This window comes from Neofelis nebulosa, chromosome 8 (assembly GCF_028018385.1).
Source record: "Neofelis nebulosa isolate mNeoNeb1 chromosome 8, mNeoNeb1.pri, whole genome shotgun sequence".
NCBI lineage: Eukaryota > Metazoa > Chordata > Mammalia > Carnivora > Felidae > Neofelis > Neofelis nebulosa.
The window spans coordinates 5,527,958-5,545,594 of NC_080789.1; the positions used below are offsets into that span (position 1 = coordinate 5,527,958).

Here is a 17,637-nt window from a genome sequence, read left to right on the forward strand (position 1 = left end):
GAGGGTGGGAGCTGGCCCAGGTGAGTGGGGCCGAAGCAGAGAGCGATGGGGGCTCTGGAGGTGCCCCCGGGGGCGAAGGGCCAGCTCTTCACTCACCTTGGTGGCAGAACCCGAGGGGCGCAGAGCCCCGAGCAGGGGCCACAGGCGGGCTGGCCGTCTGCTGCGGGGCCGCCTGTCCCGGGGAAGCGACGGGCAGCGGGGGTTCCTGGGTTGACAGACGGGCATGGGGGTGCGTGTGGGGCTGGCTTCGGTGGGGGGACGGCATGAGGCCCTCTGGGGAGTGCAGACAGGGGTGTGAGGCAGTGCTCTCGGCAGTCAGCGTTTCAGGGTGTGGGGATGGGGAACGGGCAGCAGGCCGATTCCGCCAGAGTAAGACGATCAAGGTCTTGAGGAGAGGCACCGGCCCGCTGTGTTTGTTTCTTCTGAGAGGTCAGGTGGGATCGTGATGGGATAGCCTTGGGCTCGCCGGGGACCCGGAGCTGAAAGCCTGTGCAGAGTGGGGTCCGCACACAGGGGCCAGAAGAGGTACCCGGAGCCACCTCTCTCCCAGGGGTCACCCCGTCCGTGCTGGCGCTCTTGCTTGCCTGTCCTGCCTGTTCCTGGGCGTCCTGCTCACCGGGGCTCTGCCCTCGGTGGCCACGGGTGCGGTCTTGGGCAGCAGGTGCGGCCTGGGGAGCGGGGCTGGCCCTCGGGCTTCCTCTGAGCACCGCTCCCTGGGCTTCTCTCCCTCCAGGCACCAGCTTGCTGCAGGAGGTGGTCTACTTGGTGAGCCAGGGGGCCGACCCTGATGAGATCGGCTTGATGAACATCGATGAGCAGCTCCCGGTCCTGGAGTACCCACAGCCGGGCCTGGACATCATCAAGGTACTCTCTGGGCCAGCAGCGCCCAGGCCCTGGGGCTCCCTGGGGTCCCCGAGTGACAGTGGCTCCTGAGGGGCTCAGGGGGCCCATGGCTGGGGGGAGAGGGGACAGCCAGGACAGACTGAGGCCCGCGCCCGAGGTAGGCAGTGACGGTGAGGTTGGAGCGGTGGGTGTCGTGGGTGACTTCGAGGTAGAAAGGGGGCTCCCCAGCGTGGCTCACCCCGTCTGTCGGGGGAGTGGAGGAGGTAGCCCGAAGTCCAGTCCATCCTAGTGCTCCGATGGAGCCTCCCTTCCTGTCCGTCACCTCTCAGCCCAGACCACGGTTCCTGCGTGGACTGCCCGTCCGTTCTCCCTCTAGACGAGCATTCTGAAATACAGCTCCGAGGGTGCGCCCCGCCCTCCTCTCACTGCTCTCCGAGTGAAGTCCAGAGTCCTGTGGGAGCCGGTCTCCGCCTGCACCCCGGCCTCCAGTGCTCACGCAGCTGCCCCGGGGCGTCTGCACCCCAGTGTTGGCCACGTGGATCCAACCCGTGTCGACTCCTCCACGGAGCCCTTCTGTAGCGCCGTGCCCACCACCTGCGGGGCCCTGCCTTTGACCCTGGCGTGCAGCCGAGGACAAAACGGACAAGGCTGTCGTGACCCTCCGAGAATTTGCATTCTAGCGAGGGAGACCAGCAGGGGAGGAAGAGCAAGAACCTGGGGTTTAGTGGCGATACCGTATAGGGCACAAGGTGGGACAGCACACAGGACGGCAGGCGCCTCTGGGGGATGGCTGAGTAAGGTCCCAAGAGAGGAGCCACGCGGGCACGCTGGGACGGGCAGCAGGGAGCGTGGGCCTGGCACATTCCGGGAGCAGCAGGAAGGCCCGATGTCGATGTGATTGGTCCAGCAGACGCCCCTGGGCACCTCGGCCTCCTGCTTCCTCTCTGCCCTTCACGGCCCGGGCAGGCCCTCTGAGCAGACCCCTGTGCCCGTGATAGCTTGGTTCACACTGTGGGTGCCCAAGGACAGGGACCACGTCTTGTCCGGTCGGGAGGGTGGCCAGATGTTGGGTGAGAAGTTTGTCAGGTGCGCTGCTGGTCCTGAGGCGGGCGAGCAGCCGTGTGTCCTCTGAACGCCATTCCCTCTGACCCTCTGCAGGAGCTGACGTCGCCTCGCCTCATCAAGAGTCACCTCCCCTACCGTTTCCTGCCCTCCGATCTCCACAATGGTGATTCTAAGGTAACCTTCCTGCCCCCGCTCCCTGGCGGAGCCCCCAACAAGCAGAGACTGTCCCGTGGGGCTCAGGTCCCAGTCCTGAGTTCCCAGAGGCCTAGGCGTGCTATGACGCGGTGAAGGCCAGCCTTGAGCTCTTGTCCCTAGCGTTTTATCCGTGGTTCTAATTTAGGCTTTTCGTCGCAGCAGAACGTGGGCTTGACCAGCCTGGGTCCGGCCTTGGTCCTGTGGACCCACGGTCGCGTTCGCGGTCTCTGACTTTCCTCACTTTCTCGACGTGCTCGGTTCGTGACGCTTCTGATTCTCATCGGCAGCGTCCGGACCGGCCTGTTTCTGTCCTCCAGTCCCTTTGAAGTCATGGTGCAGGACGGAAATGTAACACAGATGCCGTCGCAGGGGGAGGGTGTCCTCGGCTGGAGCGGGGCTGATCTTGGGGTGGGGGGTGGGGCGTCTGTGCGGTGGCTCCGGGGAGCAGCGACCGAGCCGTCCCTCCCTCCCGCCCCAGGTCATATACATGGCTCGGAACCCCAAGGACCTGGTGGTGTCCTACTACCAGTTCCACCGCTCCCTGCGGACCATGAGCTACCGGGGCACTTTCCAGGAGTTCTGCCGGAGGTTCATGAACGACAAGCGTAAGTGTGTCGGCTTACGAGTGGCTCCCTCGTTGCCCGCGCATGCGTGTGCCTCGTGCACGATGCCCCCGGTCCCCACGACAACCGCGTGGGTTGGGCCTGCTGTCCTGCCCACGGGCGGAGGAGCGGGGCCGGGGTGGGGGAAGCTCACCAGGGCGGCAGCCGGGGCTTCCAGCTCAGAACCCCGTCTCTCTCAGCACGTCGTCGGCATCCTGAGAAGTTCCCCAGGTAAAAGCGTTTCTCTTCCTGCTGGGATTTTGAACAGTAGAAACGGAGGCCCAGATAGTCCTGCTGTCGGGGACAGAGGCCCGAGTGGGGACTGTGGCTTCGTGGGCCTTCAGCTGCCCTGGAGGATGGGGCAGGCAGGCTTGGGCCCCCAGCTCCCGGCTGTGTGACCGGGGCCTGCTTTGGGTTAAGGACAGGCCGTGCTCTGTACAGGAGCTCGTCTGGGGAGGGAGGAGTCAAGCTGGGGGGCCCAGCTTGCCAGGGGCCCTTCCATATGTCCCCCCCTCCCCCACTCCCCGGGGCGGGAGAGCCCGGGCCACACCCACTGCACTGGGGCCTTGTCCGTGGAGTCGGCAGCCCCTGCCCGAGGTGGCTCTCCTGTTGCCATCCATGGCCTCTCGGGGGACCCTTCCGGGACCAAGAGCGGGAGTTCAGTGCGGGTTTGCACCCGGAAAGCTGGAGATGGGCCACATCAGTACTTTAGGTAGATCCGGGCCCAGACGATTCCATACCTGAGTCTGAAGATACACTTCGCATTTTATTTCCCGTCTCCCGTCTCAGCGCTCAGCCTCGCTGTCCGCTTGTGTGGCCCAGTCGGAGGTTCCGCACTGAGATTATGGGACAGGACCAGGGTGAGGTGCACGGGGGAAATCAGGAATGTCGTGTCCCAAATAAGTCCCGGGCAGCTGAACCGGAGCTCCCTCCCAAGCCTCTTGGAAGGCCGGCCCCTCACGGGTGCAGTGGAGCACACGTGGCCCTCGGTGCCCGGAGCCCGGAGCCTGGAGCCCGGAGCTGCTCGGAATCTGCTCCAGCTCCGCTGCGGGTGGACGCGGGGGAGGTGGCCACTGCACTTGCCCCAAAGTCCCTGGAGTCCACGAAAGACCCTCTGCCCAGCCTCCTCCCCCACCCCCCCGGCCTGCCTGCCGTCTGGCTCAGGTCCTTACAGTCTGCCAGGCGTTTGGAGTAAGCCATTTAATGTGGTTTCCAGACCACGTCCTTAAGTGCCAGCATGTTCCGCTGCCTCTAGAGAAGCAGCCACCCGCATGGCGACAGCGTCCCGTAGACAGGCGGCCACCAGCTTCTGACTGCCACCTGGTGTCGGTCTTAAATTAGCTCCTGCTTGGGCCAGGGTGGTTAAAAGTTACCCCGATACAGGTGTTCCCGAGTTTTAAAGGTCACGGCACGGCCCGACACTGCAGTTCAAGGCCACACACAGTTGCTGCGATCCCACCAGAGTCTCCCGCCGCGTGTACTTAGCCCCCCAACGTCCTCTCTCTGTTCTCCCAGTGCTGGCAGCCAGCGCACCTCATCTGGGGCCCTTGGAGGCTTGCGCTGTCCTCTCTGTGTGAGGTTCCAAAGAATTCGAAGAACACAGTGCAGCAGAAGCAGTGGCCGGGCACCGTTTGCTAATAGAGTGACCTTAGAGGACCTGCTCCCAGGGCCCTGCGTACGGGTGTTGCGGCTTGTGCACTCGGGGTGGGGGTGCCTGGGGCCGCATGCCAGGTGACGGAGCGTGGAGGCCCGTCCCGCGGGCAGGGTCACTCACGCAGAGGGGGGAGAGTGAGCTGCTCTTCTCCCAGGTGATCTGCTTGGATGAGCACGTTGACTTCCAAGAACGGAGGGAACACGGTGGGGAGAGGCAGAGAGGTGCCCTGGTGGAGCTTCCTTCCCAGGGTGGCACAGCCCGAGTGGGAAAAGCAGTGTCCCCGCCGTCAGGGTCTGTCCCCTCTCTGCACCTGCTAACCGGGGCTGGGAGAGACACAGGCATGTGCTGTCCTTGTGATCATCGGCCCCGTGCGAATGACCGCTGTCCCCATCTCTCACTGTCCCCGCTGCCTGTTCTTATGTGCAGTGACCACTGTCCTCACCGTCCCCACATCACCCCTCCTGTTCAGTCCCCACGTCACCCCCCATGGGCATTGCTTGCCTGTTTTGCAACTTTTCTCACACAGCCCCTTGGGATGACAGGGAGTTTTCTTGCCTTCTCTGTTCATGACTGTTCGACTCCTGCTCTGTCCCCGGACTCAGGTCACCTGAACTGTGTGCCAGCGCGGGCAGTGACCCGGGAGGCGGGTTCTCCTCTCGGGGCCCCCGTGCTTATTATTAGCCCGTTGGTGAGTTGGTCCTTGTTCCCTTCTCTGGACTCTGCCTCGTCCTCTCAAGTGGGAAGGCTGGCCTGCCTTTTAAGGCCGGCCTGCTGTGTATGGGGTGGGCGGGACGTGCCGGGCTGGCCGTGGGAGGCATGCCGGGGGGACCCCGGGCCCAGCAGCTAGACCTCTGCAGTGAGGAGACCGAGGCCCTAGCGGGCTAGGATGCAACCCGCGGTGGGTCCCTAACAAGGCCTCTTGGCTGAATCCATGTTCGCTTTGTTCTGTCATCTCTGCCTCTTCCCCCGACCCCTGCCGGAGCCCCTGGGAAAAGCCCAAGCTTCTCCCTTGGGATCTGGTCCTTCGGGCCACCCCTCAGTGACCCCTGATGGACTCCAGCTCCCTCAGGACGCTCCTTAAGCTGTGGGGCCAGGCTGCTGCTGTGCTGCCACCTGCTGGCGAGACGGCAGACTGACGTCATGGCCCCGGGCTGGCTGGGCATGGCAGCAATGGGTTTTCCCAGCCTGTCACGCATTTAAATCCGCGAGGTTCTCTGCAACGTGGGGGGTGGAGGCTACGTTCCTGCTTGAGGCGTGACTCTGACAGGGACAGGAGCAGTCCCCTGCCGCCCCCTGGCCTCCGTGTCCCTCGGCAGTCCCAGTCTGCGCAGGACTGGGTGTGTGTCCGACCAGAGGGAACAAGTCGGTGCTTTCCCCCCAACAGGCCCTGGGGCCGCGAGCATTACGTGGGTGTTCTCGCCGTGCTGGCTGCTGGCTGCCCTGCAGGTCCTGTTGTCACCCCGCTTGTGGAGGACGAGGCTCAGAAAGGCTAAGCGGCCTGCCCCGGTCACACAGCCGGCGCGGGATCTGAGAGGCCGGGCCGCCTCACCCGGGGCGTGTCCTTTGCCATTCCGCTGTGCCCCCTCTGTCCCGTCTGACCTTGTGCTCTGCGCCACCTTGATGGCCCTCCTGTCCTTACACCTTTAAGTCCATTCACAGCCCTGATGCACCCTTCCGGGTCTGTCCCCACGGGGGACGGGGCCCCTCGTGTCACGGTGCCTCCCTCCCAGCGTCGGTCACCCGTGTCTTCACCGCCAGTCGTCTTGGTGACTCCAGACAGGCTGGGAGCAATTTGAGCCCAAGAAGCGGGATCCACGGGCCCGGTGTTTGTGGGATGGATGGGCACCCGGGGGGGGGGGGGGGGGGGAGAGCAGGGCTACGGGCAGTGTGGCCAGCGCTCCTGGCTGGCGCCTAGCGCCCGGCCGGGCTGCTCCTTGGTGCCTGGCAGGGCCCCGCGTTCTCTGGCTGAGGCCTTCCTCCATTTAACACGGAAGGCCCCCGGGAAGACTCATCTTGCTGAGGGAGCGGGTGAGGGTCCGTGGTGTTTATACAGAACGTTTCAGAGCAGTGGGGCCGCACGGACTGGCAGCCGCCCCCCCACCTGCCCATGTGGCAAACCAAAGCCCTGAGGGGTGTGGAAAGTGCGGGGGCTGTGATGTGGGGCGTGGGCCTCGTGTGTCAGCACACACCGCCCCTCCTCCTCCCGGCGACCTCCTGGTTCTGCCCGGCATTGTGCCCGTGGCCCTCTGGCCTGGCCTGTACTTTGTCCTGCCCCCGGCGGAACCGACCGGCCCCGTGTCTCCGTCGCGCCGGGCGTGGCTCCCTTCCTGGTGACCTCGTGTTAAACAGAAACTCGTGGGAGCCCGGTAGCGTCCTTCCCCCTGCTGAGCAGAGGCTTTGCCCCTGGTGGTCAGGTCTTCAGGGCGTCCGGGGGTGGGGGAGGGGAGGGGCCGAGGACCGTTGGCAGGAGAGACTGGCACACAAAGCCGGGGGTCTGGGACTCGAGAAGGGGCTCACCTGGGGGACTGCCCCCGGAGCTGAGAGCTCGTTCTCCCCTTCCTGGACCACAGCTGTTGGCCAGTAAGAGCAGAACCTTCCGGAAGGCAGGGAGCCAGGCCACCCCACTTGTGCACGTTGGTTCCCCCTGGGCTGTGATTTCACCTGTCCCCTTGTCTCCGCAGTGGGTTACGGCTCCTGGTTTGAGCACGTGCAGGAGTTCTGGGAGCACCGCATGGACTCGAACGTGCTTTTCCTCAAGTATGAAGACATGCACCGGGTGAGTGCTGGGCGGGCAGCTGCCGCGGGCTTGGCGCCTTCCGCCCCTGGGCTCCTGCCGCAGGAGCCCTCCTGCCCCTTGAATGCCGTGGCGGCCGTGACCGGAGCGTGCGGCCCGGCCTCTCCGAGACCCCCAGCTTGTGGGCGAAGGGACTCCCGTGTTCCAGGTGTGCCCGAAATCCTGGCGGCCGGTCTCCGGGCTGCGCTGGCACGTGGGACCCTGCCCTCGTCCCCCAGGCCCGGGCCCCAGGGGCAGTTTCCGGGTTGGACGGTGTGCACTTCAGAAAGCCCCGTCCGTGATTTGCCTGCCGTGGCCGGGGGAGCAGGGTGACGGCCAGACTCGCCCTGCTGCCTCCTGGCACCGGCTCCACAGGTGACTGGGGGAGAAGGGCTGAGACGGCAGAGCCCGAATTTCTCGTCTCTCGTGGCCTGATTGCCTCAGAGGGGCAGCGCTCAGATGGCTGACACGGCGGCTCCCAGGGCGAGGGCTTCTGAGTGCCCGACACCGGGTGTGGAGGAGGAAGTGGCACTAGGTGGTTGTTGCCTGAACGTTCCGGGCTCCGCCGTGGTGTGGGAACAGTTGAAGGCGAGATGTGCCTGTGCCCTGGAGGGCTCGCCGGAAGGAAGGAGGGCCTGCCGGGTCACGCGTCACGTAGTCATGTGTCGCGTCATCGCTGCCGTTAGCATTTTTAATGGCCTTACCGCGTGCTGAGTTTTATCGAAAGTTCTTTGCACCTGCGTTGGCTCACTTAATTCTAGAACGCCGTTATCCTCTCTGCTGGGGCCGCGTCGTCTCTGGAGGGACGTTTGGACGGTTCCCCTTTTTTAGGACGGACGAAAGGCGAGCCTGCCCTAAGCCCCTTCCCTCTCTGGCTCCTCTGCTCCGCTTTGCCGCAGGTCCCCTCACAGTGGTCACCCCTCCTGAGCCCGCTCTGGCTGGGCTCGCCCCTGTACCCCCACGCTGCTGTGTCAGGGTCACCTGTGGCCGCCACACGGCTCAGTCCCACGGTCTCTGTCCACGTCGTCCCGCGCGACCTCCTGGCAGCAGGTGACAGGCGATCGCCCCCTCCCCCTGGCACTCAGGACGCCCCACGGTCCCGCGTCCCTGGCTGCTGTCTTCCCGGGTGCTCGGTGGTACGCCCGGGCCTCGGGCCTCAGGCCGGGCTCTCGTCTCTTGCCATCCCTGCTCCCTCCCCTGGTGACCGCCCGCCAGACGTGGACCCTCCCCGCCCTCGCTCTCCACTGGCCGCCCCTGCACCTTTCTCCCTGAAGGGCTGCCTGGGGAGTCTCACCAGACTGCAGGTTTCCCCTCAAATCCTCCGCAGCTCCTCTGTGCGAGATCGTGGCGGCCAGGTCCATCTGTGTCCCCGAGGTGAAAGTCGTGAGTCACCCTTAACTTCTGACTTCCTCTCACACCCCGTGTCCCTCTTCCCAATCCCGTGGCCTCTCTTTTCCCAATATGCCCCTATGTGACCACGCGGCCCCCAGTCTCCGTGGTCCGGGTCAGCATCACTTCCAGCCTAGGTCATCACTCGGGCGGCCTCCCGGGCGGCCTCCCTGTGTCCCCCAGGGCCCGCGCCCTGTGTGACTGCAGCACGGCGGCTGCTCTGACGGTGCGCACGCCGGTCGGATTGTGCTCCTCCGGCCGCCCGTCGCTCTGGGTGCAGGTCAGGTCTCACTCAGCGGCCCGGTGCCTGGGCGTCTGGCTCCGCACTGGCTGCTTGTTGTTCTTGCCACCTGCGGGGCCGGCTTCTGTTTCAGGGGCTTTGTTTGCTGTGGCCCCGCCTGGAACGTTGTCCGATGCCCCACCTGCGTGGGTCGCTCCCTCACTTCTTTGGGTCTCTGTTGCCATTGGTGACACTTCCCCCGATGCCCGCTTGAATCGGCCCCTCCCCATCCAGAGCGTCCGCCCTTTCGCCCCGTGCTTTGTCATCTGTGTCTGTGTTTTGCTCACCGTCTCCCCCACCAGAGTAAGCTCCACCGGGGCTGGGAGTTTCGGTGCCTATTTCTGCTTGTACGTCCGTGCCTGATGCGTGACAGTTCTCAGGACGCATTTGTGGATGGAAACGTGGCCTTCACGGCAGAAGCCCTTCCTCCTTGTTAAGAAGCCGGAGGCCCAGGGATCGAGGGGCTCGCCTGGGGTGGGCTGCCGCAGGCTCCGTGAGGGGACGGCGAGCGAGCGAGCGAGCCTGGGAGGGCGGCTCCAGGCAGAGCAGCCCGGCGTCCTGACCAAGGCCATGGCTCAGGCGAAAGAGTTCATGTGGAGAGTCCACGTGGTTCCTGGTGGTGGGGATGGGGACAGGCACCGGGAGGGGACTCAGTGACACTAGGTAAAGTAGGCAGGGCACGGTGTGGAATTTGGCCTCTATCCTACAGAGATCTGACTGGAAACACGGAAGGAGGAGCAGGCTCTGCAGGAAGAGGGGAGCTCGCTTTTGGCCTTGTTGAACTTGAGGGGACCGCAGGACGGCCAGCAGGGATGCCACGAGCAGGAGGCCCCGTGACTCGAGCTCAAGAAGGGGAACAGGTGGTGTGGGGCCCTCGTGAGTCCTGCCTCCAGCGTCTGTGCCCTCCTGCAGCCTCCCATGCCGACACCGGGCCGGCCCATGTGAATTTGGAGGCCTGGATGGGCACGCCGCTCTCAGGAGCTGGGGGAGGGCTCACGTGCTGGGCTGGCCCTCGTAGACTTCGTGTGGGATGCCCGAGTGTCCCACTGGCGACGCCGGGGGAGAAGAATGGTGGCCCAGCCGCCAGCCCTGCCTGACCACCAGGCGTGAGCAAGGCCGTCACGCGTCTCCCAGGCCCAGGGGTCTACGGATGGCTGCAGGCCCGGGAGGGGGGCCTCCGGGAGCCAAGTCCCTCCTCTCCCGGGTGCCGACCTGGGTGTGGGCGTGGGACCCGCTCTTGTCGAGGCCTGTCCGGGCCCCGTAAGCCGGGAGATGAGACCGCTCCTCCGTCGCAGGGTTGTAAGAGGATCACAGGTGGCATCATCTTCGAGCAGGGCCTAACGCACGGGAGGTCAGTAACACTCGGCGAATGTCCGTCATTGTTCTTCTTTCACATCTTAGGGAGGTGTAGTGCATACGGTCCAGTATACAAATCATATGTCCACAGCTTGATAGATTTTTTTACGCACATACATCTGTGTAATCATCACCTAGATCGGGATCCAGAACATTCTAGGTTTCTCCAGTCAACACCTCTGCTTCCCGTTGGTGACCAGTCTTCTGATCTCTGTTGGTTCCGGTTAATTCTGCTTGTTTTCGAGCCTCCCATGAACGGAGTCCTGTGGCACATACGCGGGTGTCTGCCTTCTTTTGCTCAGCGTAACGCTTTGAGCTTCGGCAGTGCCTCGTGGGGCAGGCTGGTTCTCCGTTGGTGTGGTTTTCCGTTGCGGCAGGGACACGCCAGACGCCACAACTCGTTTCGCCATCCAGTGTTGCCGGGCATTCGGGTTGCTTCCATTTGCAGTGGTCAGGAATAATAACGTCCTGTGAACGTGCTTGTGTCTCGGCAGACATAAGCTTTCTTTTCCCCTGGGCACTGACCGGGGCGGGGGGGGGGGGGGGGGAGGGGGGCGGGCACTAGGCATGCCGGTTCCACGGAGTGTTTCACACCCGCCTATACCATGGGCGTGCGCTCCCACACCACAGGCCTGGTGTGCAAGGAGAAACCCCGAGCCTGTTCAGCTGCGTGCAAACGCACAAAGGCCCGGACAGCGGCCTCCCGGAGCCTCAGGTGACTCCGCAATGAGTAACTTGACCATTATTTTAGTTACTAAACCATGACGGAATGGGATGTAGCACGTACATAAACTTAGCAGCTACACCACAGACCTGTGCCTGGCTTCTCTGGCTTCGTTCCAGGCCCTGAAAGGTGAGGGTTCCTGCCGTGCCTTACTGGCCTCCTCAGCAAGAAGCTCAGACCCCCAGCCCTGCCTGCGCCCCTCTCAGCTGGGACTCACATTCCCAATGCCAGAGGAACCAAATGGCATTTACTGTGTCCAAGGGCCTCACTTTTTTTTTTTTTTAATGTTTTTATTTTATTTTTGAGACAGAGCATGAGTGGGGATGGGGCAGAGAGAGGGAGACACAGAATCCAAAGCCAGGCTCCAGGCTCCGAGCTGTCAGCACAGAGCCCGACGCGGGGCTCGAACTCACGAGCTGTGAGATCATGACCTGAGGTGAAGCTGGACGCTCAACCGACTGAGCCCCCCGGGCGCCCCCCAAGGGCCTCACTTCTACCGTTTATTCTTTTTTCAGAAACCTCAGTAAGGGTCTGGATGTCTTTAATAGAGATTAGCGAACTGTCACATTTTTAGGAATTTACGTTGCTTGCATCTTACGCCAAAAAAATAGCCCCAGGTGCACATCATCGGGCTCCAGGAGTGTGGACGGGCCTGGCGTGTTCTCGTCTTGGGTGGGAATACTTAGCAGCCGAGCTCTCTCTGCCCTGTGCGCTCCCCCAGGGGCTTCTGCGTCTCCCCCCGGCGCTGGGGGCTGTGCCCGTGAGCCGGACGCCCAGCTGGCTGCCCCAGCGTGTCAACCCACAAATCCTGCCGTCGTCATCTGTGGGGTGGTCTCACCAGCCACAAGTGAGGAGTCTCGACTGTGACCGGCGGACCAGACACGCTAATTCACAGACGGGCAGTGAGCTCGGGAAGCCCTGCCAGCCGTCCAGAGCTGGCCCACGGTGGGGACGCTGCCTGCCCGCACGGTTCGGTCTCATAACCGGGGAGCAGGCTCGTGGCAGGCAGCCGCACCTTCCTCCACCGGGTGGATGTTGTCCCCACCGGGATTCTGTCGAGTCCCTCTCCTGTGGTGTCTCCCCTGAGGGCCTGCTGTCTCTAATCTCTGTTGTTTTTTTCCTTTTAGTTAGAACTACCGCGTGGCAGGGCAAGTGAGGGGAGCTCTTTCTAGTCCGTTTCCTTCTCTCGTCTCGTGTGCTCCGATCCTGGCCGAGCCCTGCACACGGGGCTTGGAGCTGAGCGTCGGAGCCCCTGCCTGGTTGGAGCCCCTTCCCCGGGGGTCAGCTGGGAGGGCAGGACGCAGGGCCCGGTGGGGAATACCCTGGGAATCCAGAGAGGAGCTGACACTCAATCCAGCTCTCCCAGAACCCTTTCTTTCTTTAAGGTTTACAAAATACCACGTCAAAGAAATTTAATGGGTTTCTTTATCCAGGCCTTCTCAGAGGCCTTAATGTGGTGATGCTTTATAAACCATCAAGGAGGCAACAGCCTCCAGCATTTTCCTAACTCGGGACCTGGACGCTGGCGGAGTCTGGAGACTGCCTGGTGACAGGTCAGGGTTCTGGGTGCATTTGGCCATGCACAGACTGAGACTATGCGGTGCCTTGGTATTTCCCAGGGAGACAGTGGCAGTGGTGGGGAGGGGCTCTGCGTGCCCCTCCGGAGACCCAGGCTGTGTCGCTAACAGTGTCACTGTCCAGAAGCGAGGAGCGTTGGGGCCAGAGATGGGCTTCCGTCCATGGAGTCGAGCGTAACTGAATCTTCACTCCAAGCCAGCTCCTCCTGCCTGGCGAGGGGGGCTGGCCCTGGGGCCTGTCCGGGGGCCATAGGTGCCACCTTGTTCTCCCAGCTGATTCCAGCTGATTGCGTGGACGGAAGGGGAAGGGGAGAGTCTGCTGGTCTGGCTCCTGGCACGGTTCTGAGCTGAGTTTTCCTGTCTTGCCGCTGTTTCAAAATGACCACCGCGATACCAGGACCTCACGTCCGCTCCAGGTGCCCCAGACGACTGGGGTTTGAGTTCCGGCTCGGCCCCTTGAGAGCCAGGCACCCTCGGGCAATCTCTTAACCTGGCTTTAACTTCCGGACCAGGCCAACGTCGGGTTTGTCTCGAGGGCTAAGTTAGGAAGTGGCAACAGAGCACCTGGCGAGGGACCGGCCCAGAGCGCTCGGTCAGCAAAGGCGCTGCCTCTGACGGGCCCCCTGCTCTCTGCTCTTGTGTTCCAGGACCTGGTGACGATGGTGGACCAGCTGGCCAGATTCCTGGGGGTGTCCTGCGACAAGGCGCAGCTGGAGGCCCTGAGCGAGCACTGCCACCAGCTGGTGGACCAGTGCTGCAACGCCGAGGCCCTGCCCGTGGGCCGGGGTACGCACGCGGCCCCTCCCCCCTGCCCCCCACGTCAGCGTCCTCTGCCCTCCGGAGCCCTCTGCTCCGTGAGGGCCAGAAGGCCATCCGAAAGCCGGCTGCTGCGGATGGAGCCCCGCGGGGCCCTCCGCTGGCGTTTGCCTCGGAGCCGTGCGGGTGGCCTTTTAGGTCACGGGGAGAAGGCCGGGATGTCCCGGGCTTTGTGGGCGGACGTTTCGGGCAGACGCCTTCCCAGACACCCCGCCCGGCAGAGCCCGGGAAGGGCTCGGGGCTGTGAAGTTTCGAAGCACGGGGCCTGCGGATGGGCCCTCCGTCCCCGCGGTGGGTGCTGGTGCCGCGCGGGCTTCTCGGAGGCCGGCGCTCGCTCCTGGCACAGAGCTGGCTCTCGGGCCTGAAGCACCTTGAGGCGGAGGACACGGTCCAGGCAGGAGCCCTCTACGGGTCCGCCCCGGCTGCTGTCTGTCCTTCAAGGCTCATGATATTTGAAGCCACCTGACCGTGGAGAACTCGGGCGTTAAAATAAATGCCCTGTCCCCCGGCTGGTGGCCGTGGCCACGGCGGTCACCCTCTTGGCAAGTGTGAATTGCCGGTGACACCGGGTGCCGCAGACCTGCCTCTCGTTCCCAGCTGGGTGAATTCAGAGCGTCCGCAGGTGACGGAACGTTCCAGGGGCCGGCCCGGAAGCGCGGCTGGAGCCGGCTGTGCGTCTTGGACGCGCAGGCCTACCTGGGCTGGCGCCGCGGCGCGTCCTGCGGAGAGGCCCCTCCCGCTTTGTGCCCTTCCTCCAGACCGGGGCGGCCCGAGGCGGCCGTTCTCAAGGTCGGGCGGGGAGTGCCCTCCTGTAAAGGCAGAGCAGTCGACCGAAACCGCAGTGCCTCGCAGATTATTTCCCTGGCTGCATCTTCACAAATATTTATTATTTAAAATTTATTTGCTCTTTTTTTAGTTTTGCTTTTGCTGTGTTTTGTTATCCTTGGATGTGACCTTCTCCAGAATACCCCTTTTGGTTCGTTGGCGTGGTAACGAAGTGTCGAGAACATACTGCGTGCCCATATGCTCCTTCTGATGTGTTTGCTTTATCATTGTTTACCTTGGTTTTGCTTTATTTCAGTTCTTTGATTTTGTTTTCTTTTAGCACATTGCCTCTTTGCTCAGAAGACCTCCTTGCGTTGGTGAGAACGTAGGGCTTGAGCAGACAGCTGCGTTGCTTAAATTTGATTCATATCACAGCATATATTGCACTGTCTTGATTCCAAACCCTAAACCAGGTGGGTGACTCCTTTGATGAGCTCTCAGCTGCCTCAGCTGAGAAAAATAATCGTGGAAAAATATATTTACAGTGTGGCTGGTCTAGAAGCTTCTAATTTTGTCCCTTAGGTATCATTAGAGGGTAGCGAGAACAGCCTCTCCCGTTTGGTTTTTTTTTTTTTCCTCGCCGACACTGATGTCTGATTTTGCATTACTGACGAGAAAAATCCTCGTCGTGGCAGACCTATTGGCCCAGCGTTTGCGGGCTTGCAGTTTCATACTTGAGGTCCTGCCGGGACAGGGGCTTCTGTTATAACGGAGCTAACGAAGTCTGTTTGCTAGAGACGGTCGGACTCCGATCTCAGAGATGCTGACGCGGCAAGGAATTCGAAATGAGCATTTCTGTCCCCCGAGGCTGTGTTACTCCAAAGCATGATGGCAGTGCCCCGGTGACGGCCTTCACGGCCCCTGGAGATGGGGGCTTAGAAGCCCCCACTCCTGCCGCCCTCCCGGTCACCGTTCACATTTGACCAGACCAACCGCAGATTTTGCAGTTCACGAGGAAAGTGAGTTCAGTGGCTTCGGGGAGGCATGCATTTTGAGCTCTCTTTCCCCAAAGCCTTCATGAGTGAACGGGTAGCCCGTACCTGCTCGTTGGTCAGCGGGCTCCATGCCCCTGCACGCCTGCCAGGAAAGGTCTTGTGTTTTGATCGAGCCCCTGCCTGAGCCGGAGCTGCAAAGAGCGGCTGGAGATCGCCCGCGACCCACGCGGGGCTGAGTGGGTGAAGCACACACTCAGCGTCTAGTTGTGAAAGTGCGTTTCCAGTGGGGTCTTCTGTTCCCTTTAAGTTCCTCCCCAAGGTTGCAAGGGCGGGCTTCTCAAAATCTTCACCCTTGACCCAGCCAGGAGGCCTCCTGCTCACCATGAAATGTTCTGTCTTTTTGGATGATTCTTTTTTTTTTCCTTTTTAAATTATCCACAAGCAAATGCCACCTTGGCGGAGCTGTTGAGTCGAGTGAATAATGCTGGCACAGAGGACCCAAGTCCACACGATGCCTAGAGCAGCAGATCTGCTCCCCGGAGACTGTCTGTCCTCCAGGGTGTTGTGAATCCCCCGCCCTGTGCCTGGGTGCTAGGCATCCGCCAGGGAACAGGGGCAGAGGCCTTGCTTGCGAGCCTCAGCTCTGCGTATCTGTGCCCGTGGGCCCCACCCAGCAGGGAAGGGACATCAGGATGACCAGCCTCAGGGAAACGGGTTCAGGTGGCCTGGCCTGCCCCCGCTAGGCCAAGCTCAGAAGGGTCCAGAAATAGATCTGGAACCTTCCAGAACCATTTCCAAGGCTCCCTTTGGTTCGGTATCTGGCCCGGCGGCGAGTGAATTCAGCACATTCTGCTCTCGTTTGTGTTGCAGGAAGAGTCGGGCTGTGGAAGGACATCTTCACTGTCTCCATGAACGAGAAGTTTGACTTGGTGTACAAACAGAAGATGGGGAAGTGTGACCTGACGTTTGACTTTTATTTATAATCACGGCGACGGCAAACTTGCATGCTCACAGCACCCAGACACTCTACTAGCTAAAAGTCCCGTATGCACTCATTTGTTCCTTGCTGGACGAACTCCGGAAGCAGCGTGAGGCCCGGGGGAGGGAGGGAACGGCGGAGACGCCGGAGGAAGAGGGGGCCCTGCTTCCCCTCCGGAGCAGCCGTGTCGCCTTTGGGCTTTGAAGTCTCTCCGTGTCCGACCACAAGCGTTGTAAAGATGGCGGTTCTGACGGCCTGTATCATAAGTATAGAGTCTGTAACATACGCAGCTAGAACGTCTACCTTTTACAACCCCACATTATTTATTGTATTTTATAGAGCTTTTCACTTGGAAATCTAAATAAATGTCAGTAAACCAAATAGAAGTTCATTTCCGAGGGGACTCAGGAGCGAGCCACACCCAAATGGTAGGAAGATCTCAGGGTTGACTCTTTATTTTTGTAGTTCTGTTCTGTATGGCACAGCCGTTCTGTTCTCACCCGGTTTGGAGGTGATGACACAGGAGGAGTTGGGTGTGTGGGGGCCGCTGTTCCTTTCGATGAGTTCAGTGCTCTGTAACCTTCCTGAAACAAAGCAGAGACCGTCCGCTCGGCATCTGCAGGGAGGATGGCCCCCTGCCAGGGACTCCCAGCGGGTGGCCTCAGACACCCGATACGGAGGAACCCGCAGAACGTTCCTTGAGGGAACTTGCCGGGGAGGCCGGCCGACGGGCTCTCACGCGGTGACCGGAGAACCTGCCGCAGAGACCGAGCGTACGTGGAGTCTGAGTTGTCCTTCCACGAACTCTCGTTTCCTGAGGCAGAGACCTCTTTATGCTGGCGAGCAGATGCTCCATAGTAAATTCCTCAGACTCGCTCATGGGTCAGTCTGTTCTGTGTGCACCCGAGGCTCCCGGCCACGGGAGAGCCACTTTGCAGGTTCAACGCCCTGTTTCACTCAGACTGGTTGGCCGTCTCGCCTTTGCACCCCAGTATACCTGCGGGCGCACGGCCTTTGCACCCCAGTGTATCTGCGGGAGCACAGGTGATGTCTTCACCGCCCCACCCCTTGCTTTGTCGTCTGGCCCGCATTTGGCTGGGGAAGCAATGAGACGCGGCCAGGCCGGCCGCCAGCGTGCGTGTTGCCGCCGCGGCGGGACTGGGGTCGTCTTGGAAGTTTACGTGGCCGGCAGGCGCCCCCGGTGGCGGCTGGAGGGTCGCCACCACATGTAAGGGTCTCTGTGCTGTGTTGCTGTCTTGGAAGAGGTGCAGACACACGCCGGTGTTTTATGCGGCATTGCATGGTGGGCTTGGCTGCACCTTTTCTGTGTATCTGTGAGGGAGGCTGCTTTCTGTGAAATTTCTTTTCTATTTTTCTATTTTTAGTACTGTATGGATATTACTGAGCACCACACATGATCTGTCTGTGCTTGCTTGCATCTTTAATAAAGACACGTCCCATGCCTCGTGTGAGCGCGTGCTGATGAGTGCCGAGGGGTAGCCTTCCAGGGCAGTCGCGACTGTGAGCCCCGCTGACACCCGGTCGCCGGGGTTGGCCGCCGAGGGTCTCAGACCCACGCTGGTTTGGCTCTTTCTCTCTGCTCTAGACCTTCCAGGCGGTGAAT

General features: G+C 61.9%; 1 protein-coding gene across 1 annotated transcript in view; it reads left to right on the forward strand.

Moving 5' to 3' along the window:
- Positions 1 to 17,475, forward strand: part of SULT4A1 (sulfotransferase family 4A member 1) — a 33,557-nt gene extending 16,082 nt beyond the window's left edge. Inside the window, exons 2-7 of the mRNA XM_058741082.1 lie at positions 734 to 864; positions 2,002 to 2,082; positions 2,582 to 2,708; positions 7,041 to 7,135; positions 13,106 to 13,244; positions 15,905 to 17,475. Coding sequence (XP_058597065.1) covers positions 734 to 864; positions 2,002 to 2,082; positions 2,582 to 2,708; positions 7,041 to 7,135; positions 13,106 to 13,244; positions 15,905 to 16,017 — 686 coding nt within the window. The 3' untranslated portion in view covers positions 16,018 to 17,475. The remainder of the gene's footprint in view (positions 1 to 733; positions 865 to 2,001; positions 2,083 to 2,581; positions 2,709 to 7,040; positions 7,136 to 13,105; positions 13,245 to 15,904) is intronic.
- Positions 17,476 to 17,637: the final 162 nt, after the last annotated feature.